At 40.0% G+C, this 14,673-nt stretch overlaps 1 protein-coding gene across 7 annotated transcripts in view; it reads left to right on the plus strand.

Annotated features, from left to right (window-relative positions):
• phactr2 (phosphatase and actin regulator 2) overlaps window positions 1-14,584 on the plus strand; it is a 75,156-nt gene extending 60,572 nt beyond the window's left edge. For 3 of the 7 annotated variants that reach the window (XM_010772401.1, XM_010772403.1, XM_010772402.1), the window contains exons 5-13: window positions 779-1,024; window positions 2,540-3,065; window positions 3,276-3,451; window positions 3,949-4,105; window positions 4,457-4,512; window positions 6,856-6,917; window positions 7,273-7,410; window positions 8,928-9,004; window positions 13,128-14,584. In XM_010772401.1, the coding sequence (XP_010770703.1) occupies window positions 779-1,024; window positions 2,540-3,065; window positions 3,276-3,451; window positions 3,949-4,105; window positions 4,457-4,512; window positions 6,856-6,917; window positions 7,273-7,410; window positions 8,928-9,004; window positions 13,128-13,143 (1,454 nt within the window). In that variant the 3' untranslated portion in view covers window positions 13,144-14,584. Of the gene's footprint in view, window positions 1-778; window positions 1,025-2,539; window positions 3,066-3,275; window positions 3,452-3,948; window positions 4,106-4,456; window positions 4,517-6,855; window positions 6,918-7,272; window positions 7,411-8,927; window positions 9,005-10,877; window positions 10,949-11,503; window positions 11,890-13,127 lie in introns of those variants that run through there. The other 4 variants (XR_798462.1, XM_010772404.1, XM_010772405.1 and 1 more) reach the window with 4 other exon arrangements.
• Window positions 14,585-14,673: the final 89 nt, after the last annotated feature.

Here is a 14,673-nt window from a genome sequence, read left to right on the forward strand (position 1 = left end):
TCTTCAGCTTCTATCTATGAAGAACTTTGACACCTGAAGCATAAAAGGCTCCAAGTTCAACTTCAAGGATATGGAGATATTCTGTATTGGTATAAATGTGTCCAGTACAACAAATATAATATTTATAAGTTAGAACTAATTGTTGCAGTTTTTTTTTAGATGTTTGTTGCTTTGAAGTCTTTCCCCCCTCTTTCGGGGAATGCATTTGTACCGGCTGGCAGCATGTTTCTGGCTGATATGAAATCCTCTGTGGGATCTCTGACAGAGTCTAATGTGTTCAGATAGATATTCCCATTATGCAGCAGGCATTGTCAGTCTAAACCCAGCAGCAGCCCTCTGCTAATGCCTCCCTCTCCCTCAGGAGACAGCCACTGTGCTTCTGTCTGATGCTTAAGTGTTGCGCTGTGCTCATTTCAACCCTGTTAGCATTGAGCTCAGAGCCATTTGTTTGTCCATTTGTCGATAAGCAGAAAGGCAAAGGGAACACACACTGCTAATATAGTAACAGAACACACATGCCTTCACGGTGAAGGGTAGGGAAGGTCAATCTGTACATTTTATCTAACATATTTCAAGCTTGATACATCCTTCATTTGTAGCAAAACTACAAGACTAACAGATCAAACATCGTCAGCTCTGTCCTAATCACCTCTTATCTTCCATTCTCTTTCTTTGCTTGACTAAATAACAATTTCTGAATCCGATCTGCATCTTCTTTCTTGCTTTTAATCCCTTTTTTAACCTCTCAAAACCTTCCTGTTTCCACTGATTTGCTCAGAGAGGTCCGCCCCTAAACCCCTCGCCCGGGGAAAGCAGGTGAGACCTCGAGATGTGCAAAAACAAAGACAGCAAAGCGCCACTCTGCCGGCTCCTTCCAAACCTGCGGGTAGCACTGCAGCCATCACCAAGCACAGGGAGGGTGCTCCGGGGAATAAAAAGACTACTAAAACCGCAGGCAAGACAGGCACGTCCACTCAGGCTAAAGCTAACCCGCGGAGCACTAACACCACTAGTCGTGTGATTGGTAAGTTCGGCTAGCTGGGACTGGAGCTAGTTTGCCTGTCAGTGTTCTTGCCTGCTTGCCTCCCTGCATGGAAACTGTGCCTGTTACACTATTAAATAGAATAAAGAGAGCCGTCTGAAACTAGTGAGTCAAGCTTATTGATAGAATTCCCCGTCCCTGCCTCTTGAAACTGTCCTTTTATAACCAGAAGGTATTTCAGGTCAAGTGAGTAAATGTGAGTAAGGGTTTATGATATCTGTTTCTGAGAAAGCAGAAGTGAAAATGTGTTTTTTTTTTTCTCAGCTCTGTACAACCTCACTGTGAGTGTGTGTGTTTGTGTGAGCCAGAGCACATGAGTGTGACTGAGTTCAGTATAGCTTAACATGGCCTCTGTCAAGCTCCTGTGGTTTTGATTGATGGCATGATGCTAGGGCATGATCATCACCCTTCATCCATTTATCCCTTGTGTGTGTGTGTGTGTGTGTGTGTGTGTGTGTGTGTGTGTGTGTGTGTGTGTGTGTGTGTGTGTGTGTGTGTGTGTGTGTGTGTGTGTGTGTGTGTGTGTGTGTGTGTGGCCTAGCATTACTATACTTGTGGGGACTTGTTAGGTTAAGGGTTAGGGTTTGGGTTATGCATGTGTTAGTTATGGTTAAGGTTAGGATAAGTCTCCTGTGTGTGTGTGTGCTTCTGTGTGTGCTACTTGCAGCATGCTTGAACTAAGCAGCCTAGAGTCAGAATATTACATGTGCTTTTCATGCAGTCTTTTCTGAAAACGCATTTGTGCATTTTATTTTTAGTGACTGGAGACGTGTGAAAAAATGTGTTTCACTAGTGTTCTTAGTAATTAAACACCCCTCCTCCTCGGCTTTCACCAACACAGAGCTCCAGTCAGTATTCACTGGATTTGTCAAGGACATACAAATGGCAATGTGAATGTTTTTATAGCCTAAACATCAAAGGTTGCATTTATTAAGTAATCAATAATGATGGATTATGTCCCCATTATGTCACAGCCCTACTTAATGCAATTAAAGTTACTCTTTCATACATATCTGTTCAGTAAATCACCGGTTCTAAGTTTTCCTTTTAGTAAAATGTAGAAACCAAACGATTATATTTCTGCCCATGATTTGTTTGTTTCAGCGCAAGTTTTACAACTTTTTCCCTCGTTCCCCCACCGGAGCCAAGCCTGCAGGCGGCTGTCAGTGAAACACAGACTCCTCCAGCCAACTGAGACAAAAGAAACATTTCCCCAAAGCCCCTTTTCCTCCTTTTTTAATAATAACATTTATATGAACAGTACATTTAAGACAACCGAAACAGTTTTAATGGAAAAAAGAGGACTCAATGTCACATTGTTGGACTTTAAAGTAAATATGTAAGACACAGAATATGTATACACACCAGCAGATATTGAGTTATTTTTACAAAACCTGCACGTTTTCCTGTTGGAGGAAACTGGAACACCTACAGACAAAAAAGTCTAATATTACTCTTCTCTCTTTCTCTTTCTCTTTTGCTCCGGCTTCTTCTCAGACAAATCCACCCAGCCAAAGAAGACAGGATCCACGGCAAAAACCGCCCCCGCCACCACCCCTCGTTCTCGTGCGTCCAAAGACGGTGGATCAGAAACTGGGGGGACCAATGCAAGGAACATCCGGAAATCAAACAGCTCTTCCTCCGTACCTCAAAAGCCCCCCGCAGAGACTCCTAGCACCCCCGGGCAGTTAAAAAGCTCGTCCTTTTCCTCAGAAACCAAGCATGCCTCCTCTAAAGCCTCAGGCAGTAACACAGAGGGATCTCAGGCTGCCTCTCAACCGGCTGGAGAGCCTAAATCTGTTCCCAAATGCTCCACTGCTGGTGAGGAGACACAAAAGGGTGTGGCCTCTGAGTCCACTGCCCAGTCTCCCCATATCAACGGTGCCACAGAGGACACTTCGTTCACTGAAGAAGAGATGGGCAACAACTTACAAGGGGAGAAACGGGGGAGAACAGGAGGGGAGGGAGGAGAGGAAGAAAAGAAGACGGGAGAAACCGAGTCTGCAGTGGATAACAGCCCCAGGTAAAAATGTAGCGAGGCCATGAGAGTTGGTGAAACATTCCTGACATTCGTGTTCTCCGAATGTCAGTTCTGATAATTCCATAGAGCATTGCTGGTCTTAACAGTCAATACTGGCAATATATCAATAGTTTGTTGTGTGCAAATAACTACAAGTATTAACATTTACAGCTTAACATTTCTCAGTATTTGTTTCTTTGTCGTTGCCCGCAGGTCTGCAGAGGGCCAGTCAGAAAGGACACAGGGCCTCACTGTGAACACAGAGAAAGCCGAAGTGACGGTGATCCCCGATCGGCCGAGATACAGCACAACTAGCGACTCTGACTCTGACGGACCAATCCTGTACCGCGATGAGGAGGAAGATGAGGAGGAAGACGAGTACACAACCAGTACGGCATGAGTTTTGTTAAGCATCACACAACAGGAACACAGGAAAACGCCTGTAATACAAACATTTTAGAGAAGCTCCTCGTGACACATCGACTGTCACGTGTAGGGTGCTTGTGTTTGGTATTTCACAAGGATATGCTATCGGTTTTGTAAAAGCAGCGTACAAACTAGAGAGACCCAAGCAGCTCTTGGTTTGAATTACAATTGAAGTGATGGTTTTAAGAGTACACTGACCAGTTTATTAGGCTCCTCTTATATTCCAACAATTCAAAGTTGTTCACCTGAAGTTTGTGATATTAATCAACGTTTTAAGTATCATTAAGGGTTCAGTTGAGCTTTCAACCAGGAAAACAGAACATATTCACTTTGAAGGTGTTGTGATAGTTGATGATAAATGATCAGATTTGTAGCTATAGGCTAATCTGAGCTAGCAGTTGATGTGAAAATGATGCAGGTTTTTTTAAGGCCTTTGATTAGCTCTATGTCTCTGTTCCAGGCCCCCTGGCCATTAAGATCCGCCGACGAGACACCCTGAACATCAAGCTCGGGAACAGACCCAGCCAGAGAGAGCTGGAGGAGAAAAACATTCTGCCGCGGAGCTCTGAGATGGAGAGAAGTGAGTTCCGCCAGATGATTGGCTCCAAACTAGTCAGGTACACACTCACACACTCACCATGCTGTGAAACTGTAGCTAGGTGTGAATTTTCATATTGGATTTGGCAGGGCTTTACGGTAATAAGAGAGACTGTTTTATGGTGTAGTTGTGGGCGGTTTATTAGTTTAAAAAAAAAAAATGTTCTTAAGTTTACTACCAGACGAGGCAGAAAGGCTGGTGGCAAACAGCACTTGGATTAGCAACAAGAAGAGGGTGTGAAATAATAATGTTTTTTCCCAAATGTAACTGTTATAATTGATGTGTATTATTCTGAAGTCAGTGTTATGTTTGAATGATTTCTTATCAGCTGCGTGTAAGGAAGTACGTGAACACAGTTTTCTCTTTTCAGGCGCCTGAGCCAAAGACCCAGCACAGACGAGCTGGAGCAGAGAAACATCCTCAAGCGTGAGTTTCTGAAATACACTATAACAGTGAGGGGTGATGTAATGCAGCTTTTCTAGGGTGTCAACATGTTTAGAAACTTTTTTTTTTTTTAGCTATTGCAATATTATGAACGTAATACATAAAAAAGTACTCTCACAACATACTGTATAATCATCTATCATAGAACTAGCTCAAAATAGAAAAATAAAAATCTGGCAAAATAACTGTTGGGGGATTACAATTAATACAATTATATACCATAAACAGCTAGATTTGATAATAGTGAATAATAAAATGTCCATCCAGTCCTGACTTTATTTTCTGCAAAGCTGTTTTTATGTCAATTTTTCGCACAAATAAAAGGCAGGAATAGCTGATGATTGCAACACCAATATTGTGTGTCCGTATGACATAAAGTTTCATATCTGATAAAGAAAAGATGTTTTAAGTTATAACAGGTTCTGTGGCGTTCCAGCTGTGGCTGCAACAAATTACCAGATACAGACTCGCGTGCTTCATTAAGCAAAGAGATGACACAGATATGCCCGTCTAAATTATGAGTTACAGTCTATTAGAAGCTGTGTCACACTGAGGTCTGTATTATTTCACAGGCTGGATCAAAAGTGAGTTTACGGACTAGTATACTGCGTTAATAAAATTCAAGTTAGTTCAGGTCACTTAGTAAGGCTGCATTTTGCACAATACACACTTACCCTGATAAAATGACTGTCAAATAGTCAATAAATATGTGTTATACTACCAAGCAGGACTTAAATCATTCTGCTAGAGGGTTAGCAGGATTGCTTTATTGGCCAACTTTGCATTTCTGAGACCAAAAAGAAGGCTTTCAGCTAAGTATATTGGGTAATAACTTGTTTTGCTCTTGGCCTATCCAAACCAGCTCAAACTGCTTTTTCTCCTACTAAAGACTGAATATAATATGCTTATTGCTAAGTAGAAAACACACAAAAAATAGCAACCAACAACAATCACCAGTTTGTGTTGGATACAACACATTCAAAGTAAAACTCTGAAACCGTTGATTATATCTAAGGTATGTCCAAACAACTATGGCATAACCCAACAGGTATAACATGACTTTCAAATATATCTGATCATTGTTTTGATCAAGTTTATCCCTTTGAAATGACATGTTATGAACACTATCAGTTATGTGAGGCTGTAACTGAACACATTAAATAAACAACAGCTGCTAAACGGCCAAGAAGTGATACTGATCTACTGACACATCTTCATAACAATATTTTGCAACCAGTTGGTTTGCAACTTCAGTGCATGGCATCCATCTGAAGGTGTTGATACTTACTTGATACTACGTGTTCACAGTGCAACACAGCCCCAGTCTGGTCAACACCAGCAGAATGAGGCCAGCATCTAATGAATGAACATCACTTGAGTTCAGTAAACACATTTCTATGTTAAAACAAATTAGTTTTAGATGATGTAAACATGTAATGGTGTGGAGTGTAATAAAAGTAGCCATCAGAGGATTGGTTGCTCATACAGGAATGGACAAGGGCAGAAATACTCTAATAGGCTGTGAAGTATAAATTATAAATTGTGTCAATTTCGGAGCCAAAGTTTGCCCAAAAAATTATCCCCAGCCTCTGTTGATGGTACAATGCAGTATGGATCCATGCTTCCATGCTGTTTACACCAAATTCTGACCCTACCTTGTGAGTGTAGCAGCAGAAATCAATATTTATGCCCCATTCCCTCATTCTTAATTGGCCAATTGTAGCTTCAGTTTCCTTGTTGTTAGCTGACAGCAGTAACTATCGGTGTGGTCCTCTGCTGCTGTAGCCCATGTGCTTAATGTTTGACATCTTTGTGTTCTCTTCTGCTTTCCTTTGTGATAACACGGTTAATTGAGTCACTGTTGCCTTTGTATCAGCTCAAATCAGTAAAACCTGCTCCTTTGACCTCGTTTTAGACATGCTCAAATCTAGATATTTTCTCTTTGTGTCTGTTAACTTTAGATGTGGTTGTGCGTGAGAACCCATGTAGGTCAAAAGCTTCTGAAATACTCAAAACCAGTTTGTCTGGCACAAACAACCATGCCAATTAGTTTAAATCCTTTTCCCTTCTCTATTCTGATGCTTAGTTTGAGCAGATATTCTCAACCACGCCTTAATGCATTGAGTGATTGAGTGTGAGTGTAAAAAATCCGAATACATATATCTCCTTTAGCTGCTGTTTATGTTCAGGCATCACACCACTCTACAGCCATGGATGGCCACGCTTGTATGGCGAATCACATCTTGCTGTTATAAATAGTAGCAGAGGCTCTTGCAAACACAGTACTGTAGGTGTGAAATGACTCTGTTGCTTCTCTGCGTGCAGAAAAAAATGAATCTGAGGAGCAAGAAGCCAGACAAGAGATTAAAAGGAGACTCTCCAGAAAGGTACTGTAAACACACACAAGTACACACACACACACACACACACACATACACATTACAAAGATCAAATGGACAGGACGGAGACAGTCTATATTTAGCTGCTAATGTGTTTTGCTCCACCTTTTGGCTGATGTGCAGAAAATATGCTTATGTGAACATAACAGCCCTCTAGTGGTCACAAATGGAGCTAACACTTTTGAAACTGTGGAGTATTCTTCCTTTGCAGCTCTTGGTTAAATTAACATATGCTCACATGAAAAAATGTTTACATAATAAATACAGGGCATGACCAGCTTGTTTGACTTTAACTGAGAAGACTGTTCTTGATGTTAATGTGCTTCTTCCTCTGTATGTGTAGCTGAGTGTGAGGCCTACAGTCGCAGAGCTCGTGGCCCGCAGGATCCTGCGTTTCAACGAGTATGTGGAGGTAACGGACGCCAAGGATTATGACCGGCGGGCGGACAAACCCTGGACCCGGCTTACTCCCTCCGACAAGGTGCTTAACTGAATATGCTGCATTGTAAAACCTTGATTTATTGGTTAATAGATGATTACTGTTTCACTTTTTTATGTAAGTATTAGTCCATGTCCATCATTTTTTTAATTGTTAGATTAAGATTTAGATCGGCCTCTTAATGCAACTTTAAGTGGTTAAAGGATGTCACTGCATTGACAAAAGACACTTGAACATTTGCCTTTATGCATTTGTTAAGTATATAATTTCAAAACTGTGGGCATTACTGTTGTAATAAACAACAAATAGGACTCAGAAGAATGTATTCTTATGGAACGGGCTTGGTGTATTAAGATACATGATAAAACTACTAAGATATAAAGTACACACCATATATGTTTGATCACATGCAAGATGAAACATGTGTCAGAAAGAATTGTAGTGCATGCACCATAACTCCTGTTCAAAGGTCCTCATGTCTTGCAAAACCTCATAGAAGGATAAAGGCCCTCAGGGTGGGTCGGAGGGCAGTTTTTATGTCAAGCATGCCCTCTGCTGTTGATGTTAAGAATTACAAATCATACAGAAATCACAACCAATACACCTCCTGATCACTAAACCCTGACAGACGAAAGAGAATGACTGCAACAAGCTCATACATAGTTAGGATTTCATATATAGTTTAATAACACTTAAAGTTGGGGTATGTAATTTATTTCAGAAACACTTTGTGTTATATTCCATGGAATGCTCTTGACATCCCAATAGCAATGAATATCTGAAGTGCTTTGACAAAAAATCCATAAAAAAATGTCATCTGTGGAAGCCGTAGTACTTTCAAAAGCACGACCAATCATCTGAGCCGGCCCGGCTAAAATAACTGGATGGCCTACCTGCCTGTCAGCCTTCCATCTGTGCACAAACTTATCTCGTGCCTTCATTGGTCATGTGCGCGTTCGTGTGTGTTGGAGGAGGGGCTCTGTAAGGAAGTGGCAGATTTTTTCCGGTTGTGTATTTTCAAATTCTAGCGCACTCGAGCTGGTTTCTCCAAAATTACCTACCCCACCTTTAAGAGTTTGTTATTTACTTTCTGAATACAATAGTTCTATATTAAATTATTGATGGTGTTTTATAAAAACAGACAAAATCAAATCAATATATCTAAAAGAAGGAAACACAATGCATCTTTGTTCTGCTGTGTACATTCTCATGTATATTGTTCATGCCAGTACTTATTTACATGTTTACATAGCACTATAAATTGTAGGTAGCTCCCTGGAGTAAAGACTGTATCTGGGCACATTTATGGAAAGTATGCAAAAGAGTTTGAAAGTCCAAATGAGAGGCCACAGACTGGATGGGATTAGAGTAGAAAACACAGCTGTGTATTAGCTTTCTGGATGTGTTGTGAGTGTGTGGGTTAGGGGAACAGGTGGCCTTGTCCTGCTAGGTGCATTTTATCATGTGTGTGTGTGTGTGTGTGTGTGTGTGTGTGTGTGTGTGTGTGTGTGTGTGTGTGTGTGTGTGTGTGTGTGTGTGTGTGTGTGTTCTTCCCTCAGGCTGCTATCCGTAAGGAGCTGAACGAGTTTAAGAGCCGTGAGATGACGGTTCATGAAGACAGCAAACAGTTCACCAGGTACGCCAGCGGTCAATTACCTTCACCATTTAGTCAGGTGTGCCACTAACTCCCGTTCTCAAGCGGCAAACTCTGGGGCAGAGCCGTGAAGCCCATAAGGAGGTGCCACAAACTGCAGTTCATCTATTGGCCGATAGGGGATGGATGCAGAAAGGCGCTATTTCCATAGACCCCCATGTTAAAATGCCCAACTTTACAGCAGAAATAATCATGTTTCTAGCCTGGATCCAAAAAAACATATTCTGGATATACTTAGATTTCCACCTTCCTGACAATGGTTCAGGGAGTTTCTTTTTCACCTCGAGGGACACGTCTCTGCTGTGACTGCTGCTCCTAGCTAAAGTGTGTTACCTGCAAACTATGTAAAATCGAACTTGCATGGCGCGGGAGCACCACAGTGATGCGGGAACATCTGAAACGTAAACATGTTGGAGCCATGATCAGAACAACTGTAACTTACGGTGCTGTTGAGCACCGTAAGTTACGAGAAACTAGACTGATAGCATGTTTTGCGTTTCACATCAAGCTTCTCGTTTATCTAATATGGTTGTTTGCTCAATATTGCATGACAAGTAAGGGATAATGTGCAGCGAAGTGGTCAATGAAAACAAATAAAAACACCTGATCAAGATCCCTGCGCTTTGCGTCGGTCTCTCTGATCATACTGTCGGTGTTTTGTTTTTTTCAATAATGACCGGCTCGCTGCACATTATCCGGCTTAGACACGGCCAAATACTAAACAAACTAACGACTAACTTGACTTATTTTAACTTATTTAAACTATGCCAATTTATTTATTCAGCTATTTCAAAGTCATTGCAAATTTGCTGAAAGTAGCCTAGGTCGGGTTGAGACACTGTGTGCTGTATTTAAGGAGTAAATAATAATAATACTTTATAATGTATTATTATTTATAACGGCTCAGGTCTATTCAAGCAACCTTTTTTTTAGGTTAGTTATCATTGTTGATAATTTGAAAGAACATTGTTTTTTTTCGAGCAACCTAAAGAGACATATTTTTTGTTCAAAACAAGCTGTAGCTTTTGCATATGTTTATAGCCTACAGTTGGGTTGTTTTTGTGTGTTGATGTTATGAAAATGGAAAACCTTTTTTTTGGCGTGTTTTTTATCCGATTAATCGATTAATCGTAGAAATAATCAACAGATTAATCGATTATCAAAATAGTTGTTAGTTGCAGCCCTAGACGTGTTGTGTTGGTGCCTGATGGAGTGCTCATGTAAATATCGGACTTAACTTACCGTCCATGAATGCGGTTTCTTCGGTAAGTGAAATTCAAGCACTTTATTTCTTACTGTTTGCTAACGTGAATGTTTAGACTTGGGTTAGCATTTGAGCGAGAAGAAGCTACATAAGTGCTGACGATGCTATCCGTAGCATCCAAGTTAAAACATAATAGAGAAGTGTTAATCATTAAGAGGGATTGTACTGTAGAACAAAAGGCTTCTGTGTGAGGTAAAATAAGGTCATCCTCGTACATTAGATAGTTAGTTTGCTAGTGAGTTAACGTTACCATCATATTAACGAACAAACCCAAATGTGGTTTTAATAAATTGTACTAATGCTTACTATTTATTTTATTGTAACATTCGAGAAACTCACTTACTGTGGCTGTAGATCGTGAACATGTAACATGTAACATGCCTGCATGTAAGGACGATGAATAGCGTAGTCAGGTCTTCAGGGACAAGGAAATTATTTCTTATACATTGCATTACATTTGTTCTTCCAAGTCAGTCAAATAAAAAGGACCCTGACTAAACTCAATCCAACAGAAGAGAATAAGTTGTATTGTTTGCATGTACATAAGCTTGTAACCAACACGTTACTTTACATATATCTGTTTGTTTTAAGTCTCCTCTAGGTGATCCAGACAGGCTGGACCAGAGAGTGAGACAGAAGTGGACTTCAGCACATACTCCAAGGTACAAATACCCTTTTTTCATACTGTACAAAGAATCGAGAAACATTTTAAAAAGATGAAGTATTGACTATAATACACTGATATACATTCCATTCAACTTTACCTCATGCTAGATCACCTACACATCAATGAAGTTGAAGGTTCTTTGCATGCAAAAGGTTACATTTTAGATGCTAACAAGCAACATTACTTTTGTCAACTTTCTTATTTCAATGTATTGAAGGCAAAAATGATTTAACACATGGTAAGAATTGCTACTATTTATCTCTTTATATTGTGTATATGTGGTAAAATTGATTATTTCAGTGAGACAGCCGAACAGAGCAAGAAACTACAGTTGCACTAAGTTTTGATAACAATTAAATATTATTTTGATAATAAAATATATTTCAATGTTGATGAACTTCATACTGTTCATTCATAATCTGATTATCTTTGTAGCTCACTGTTGAAATAAAAAACGAAGATATCTTAACACACAAACACACCTCTTTCATAGATAAAACACTTGCTCTGCAATAATGTCATGTTTTGTGTTTCTTGTAATTTCTCTTAGGAAAGGACACGACTGCCTCACCACTTTCTCCTTCTCCGAGGGTCAAGAAGAACATCCACGAGGAAAATGAATCCTGGTCCTCCTCGCAGAGGAAAGCCCTCTCCGGCACAGACAGGACGTCCATCACACTGAGGTTTCTCCCTGAAGTCCCTGCAGCTCTCTGGACACCACGCTGTCTCAATCCGTTCACACTGTGAATATGAGAGGGGAACAAATGAGTGTAACAAATGCTTGGACAATAACAAATGTAAAGTTAGCTGTTGAGTTGCTCAGTCTTTTTAGATTGTCAATACTAATAATATCTCATGTCTGAAGGTTTCATTTAAAAGAAGAGTCACCTGAAAATAAAGATTGGTCTTTCAATACATTCTGTTGATTTTGACTTTTTGCTTCGGGCTTCACAGCAACCCTGCAGAAACTGATGGGTGACGTCACGGACACTACATACATCTATACATATACAGTCTATGCTCCTGCTTCATTAGTAATTTATCACCGTCAATCCTACTGTTTTATTAGATCACATTGATCAATATTTATACAACTCTTGTCCTCAGAAGACATTTCCTCCAACAGTAAAGTCATGATGATATACACACCTGCACCTGCTGCTCCAGTTCATTAGCCTCCGCCATTGATTGCCAATAAAGTGCAGTTTCACGCTCTCGTATGTTATTAAATCTGTGTGGCAGAGGGATTCAATCCACCAGTAAAAAGTGATACACATTTGAGTCTAATATATTTTTCCAAATGAACTACACTCTGTTTGACTCAAATCAGTTAATATGGTGGCTTTAGCTTGAGTAGAAGATGCTCAAGATGTGTTACATTGCATAGTTCTTGTTTCGCCAATGTCTTTTGAACAAATATTTTGAGCGTGAAAGTCCTAAAGAACAGCTTTTCAATACAAAAATAGAATACAAACACTTAACATTATCCTGTTTATATTTCTATTATCCAAACTGTTTACCTTATATTGTATATCATTTATTTGGGATTTTCACCCTAATGTTCTATTATTATGTTGCACTTTCCCCCCTTTTTTTTATTGCAACTGCTGCACATCAATGTCCCCAAGGGATAAACACAATATAATCTTACCATATCTTTTGTATTCCATAATATTAAGTGAAACCAATATCACCTTCATCTATTCCTGCAGAATCTAAATCATTCATCTTCATCACAAAAAAATCATCACATCAGACCATTTTCATTCTCTAGTCTAAAGCAATACACTGCAGCACACGATACTTTGAAATCTGTGAAGGCAGGTGTTTAAGAAGTGTTTCTGTGCCTGGTAAAAATCCATATCAGATGAAATTGCGGCAGCAGTAGATCATTGAATGTATTACTGGATTATTAAACGCTGTGCAGGTTCTTATTTTTCTGCTTTTTAAACACCTGCTAAATAATTGTTCTCGATGTGGTTCAGGGCTTTCACTTAAAACAACTTTATGGGAAGATTAATAACAAACCATATACGTGCAATTTGATTGCAACCCATAAAACCCTAAATGAATATCTCTGCGTTGACATCAACTAAAAATGTAATTTTAAACTGTATGTGTGTTGTTTTTTCATGAACTAAGACTGTGTGTTTGTGTATTGTTTTTTTCTCCAGATTCCATCGGCCCTAAGTGCTCTCCCTGCCAGTTGGACGTCAGCAGCACTAGCTCTCGTGCACGGCTCCCTGCAGGACAGCTCACTCTGCTTGGGGACCCTCGTCCACCTGATGTTATGTACTTCTGTCTTTAGTGACGGCTACAGGTGTGTCTTAAGGCCTCGGCCATCATGGACACCAGTGAAACATTTGCACATATCTACAGTCAGAAGACCAGTAGAGTGTATAGCGCTCGGATTAGATTATTTATTGTAGATAGCCAAAACCTGCTAGTATGTTTTTGTTTCACTTCAGGATTTGTCATGAGAAGTCCCAGGGGGGGAACTGATGAACCTCTTAGCAGTGAATGTGGCTTAATTGTACTCAATGGTTTGTGTATTGGCCGCGGTATGCCTTGTCACAAAGCTACCAAATGTCCATATAAGGACATCCTCACAGAGCAGGAAACGGCAGTGATTGGGTGTTTGTGTGCTGATGTCAGTGCCTTTGTCATAGATCAGAGGGAAGGAAAGGGCCTCTTGGTGCTGTATCTGAAATACTGCAGTTCAATTCATAGACATATTTAAAGTATATGGCCACTAGAGGGCATTATATCATAAGAGTTATAGAGAGTGAGGATGAAGATGTGTATATAGATGAAGAATAATCTGCGAGTGTTATATTTATAATGGCTAAAGATGACGGGTTGCTCGGCACCTGAGGCCCTCACAGTGAAGTGCAATGGAAATGACTCCGGCTCTGGCCAATGGTAATCCCTCAGCAGTCCTCCTGATGATACACACTGATCATGTACCATCATATTTATTGTATTGAGTATTTTAGTGCCTGGTCACAAAGTGCTCGACTTGCTGTTGGATCCACTTTAAGCTTTTACCTCCAAAGAAAAAGCAGACATTTTTAAATGTTGATTCTTCTCATTTCAGTGATTTCATCTGGCAGATTCCCTTTGATGGTTTTATGAATAGAGAAACGATGCTCAGAGTTTCACCTCTGAAGCAAAGAACAGTCCTCTCAAAGAAGTACTTTATTTTCCATTTCCTCGAACATGCTTTTGCATTTAAGCTGTCAGCCCGCGGTAGATACGCAGGAGATTTCCTCACAAGTGGTCCTTTTTCAATCTTGTCCTTACATGCACCTTGTATCCAGCGCTGAAGATGTGTTTGATTCTATTTCAAACCAGAACAACTGTTTAACTTTGGGAAATAGACTAGAGGTGAAACAATCGATACATTTTGCAAAACTAAGTCATTTCAGTCAGATTTTAAGCAACGCTGCCAAGAAATTGCTACAGAGATTGTCGTTTAACCCTAAACGACATCGAACTGAATACTGGTTGGTTTTTCAGTATTTAGCATATTTTTCTGATGATTTATAGATGAAAGATTTACATTACATTACAATAAGTGCATTCGACCAAGAAGATACAAACTAGAAGAAAACAGAATCATATAAGTACATCAGGTTTCATAGAGCCAAAACATGTCAAGTGCTACTCAGCTTTAGATAAGCCAGTCCTTTGTTAGTATATAAGTGCTTTGTTAGTCAT

This window comes from Notothenia coriiceps, unplaced genomic scaffold (genome assembly GCF_000735185.1).
Source record: "Notothenia coriiceps isolate Sejong01 unplaced genomic scaffold, NC01 NC01_scaffold00011183, whole genome shotgun sequence".
Classification (NCBI taxonomy): domain Eukaryota; kingdom Metazoa; phylum Chordata; class Actinopteri; order Perciformes; family Nototheniidae; genus Notothenia; species Notothenia coriiceps.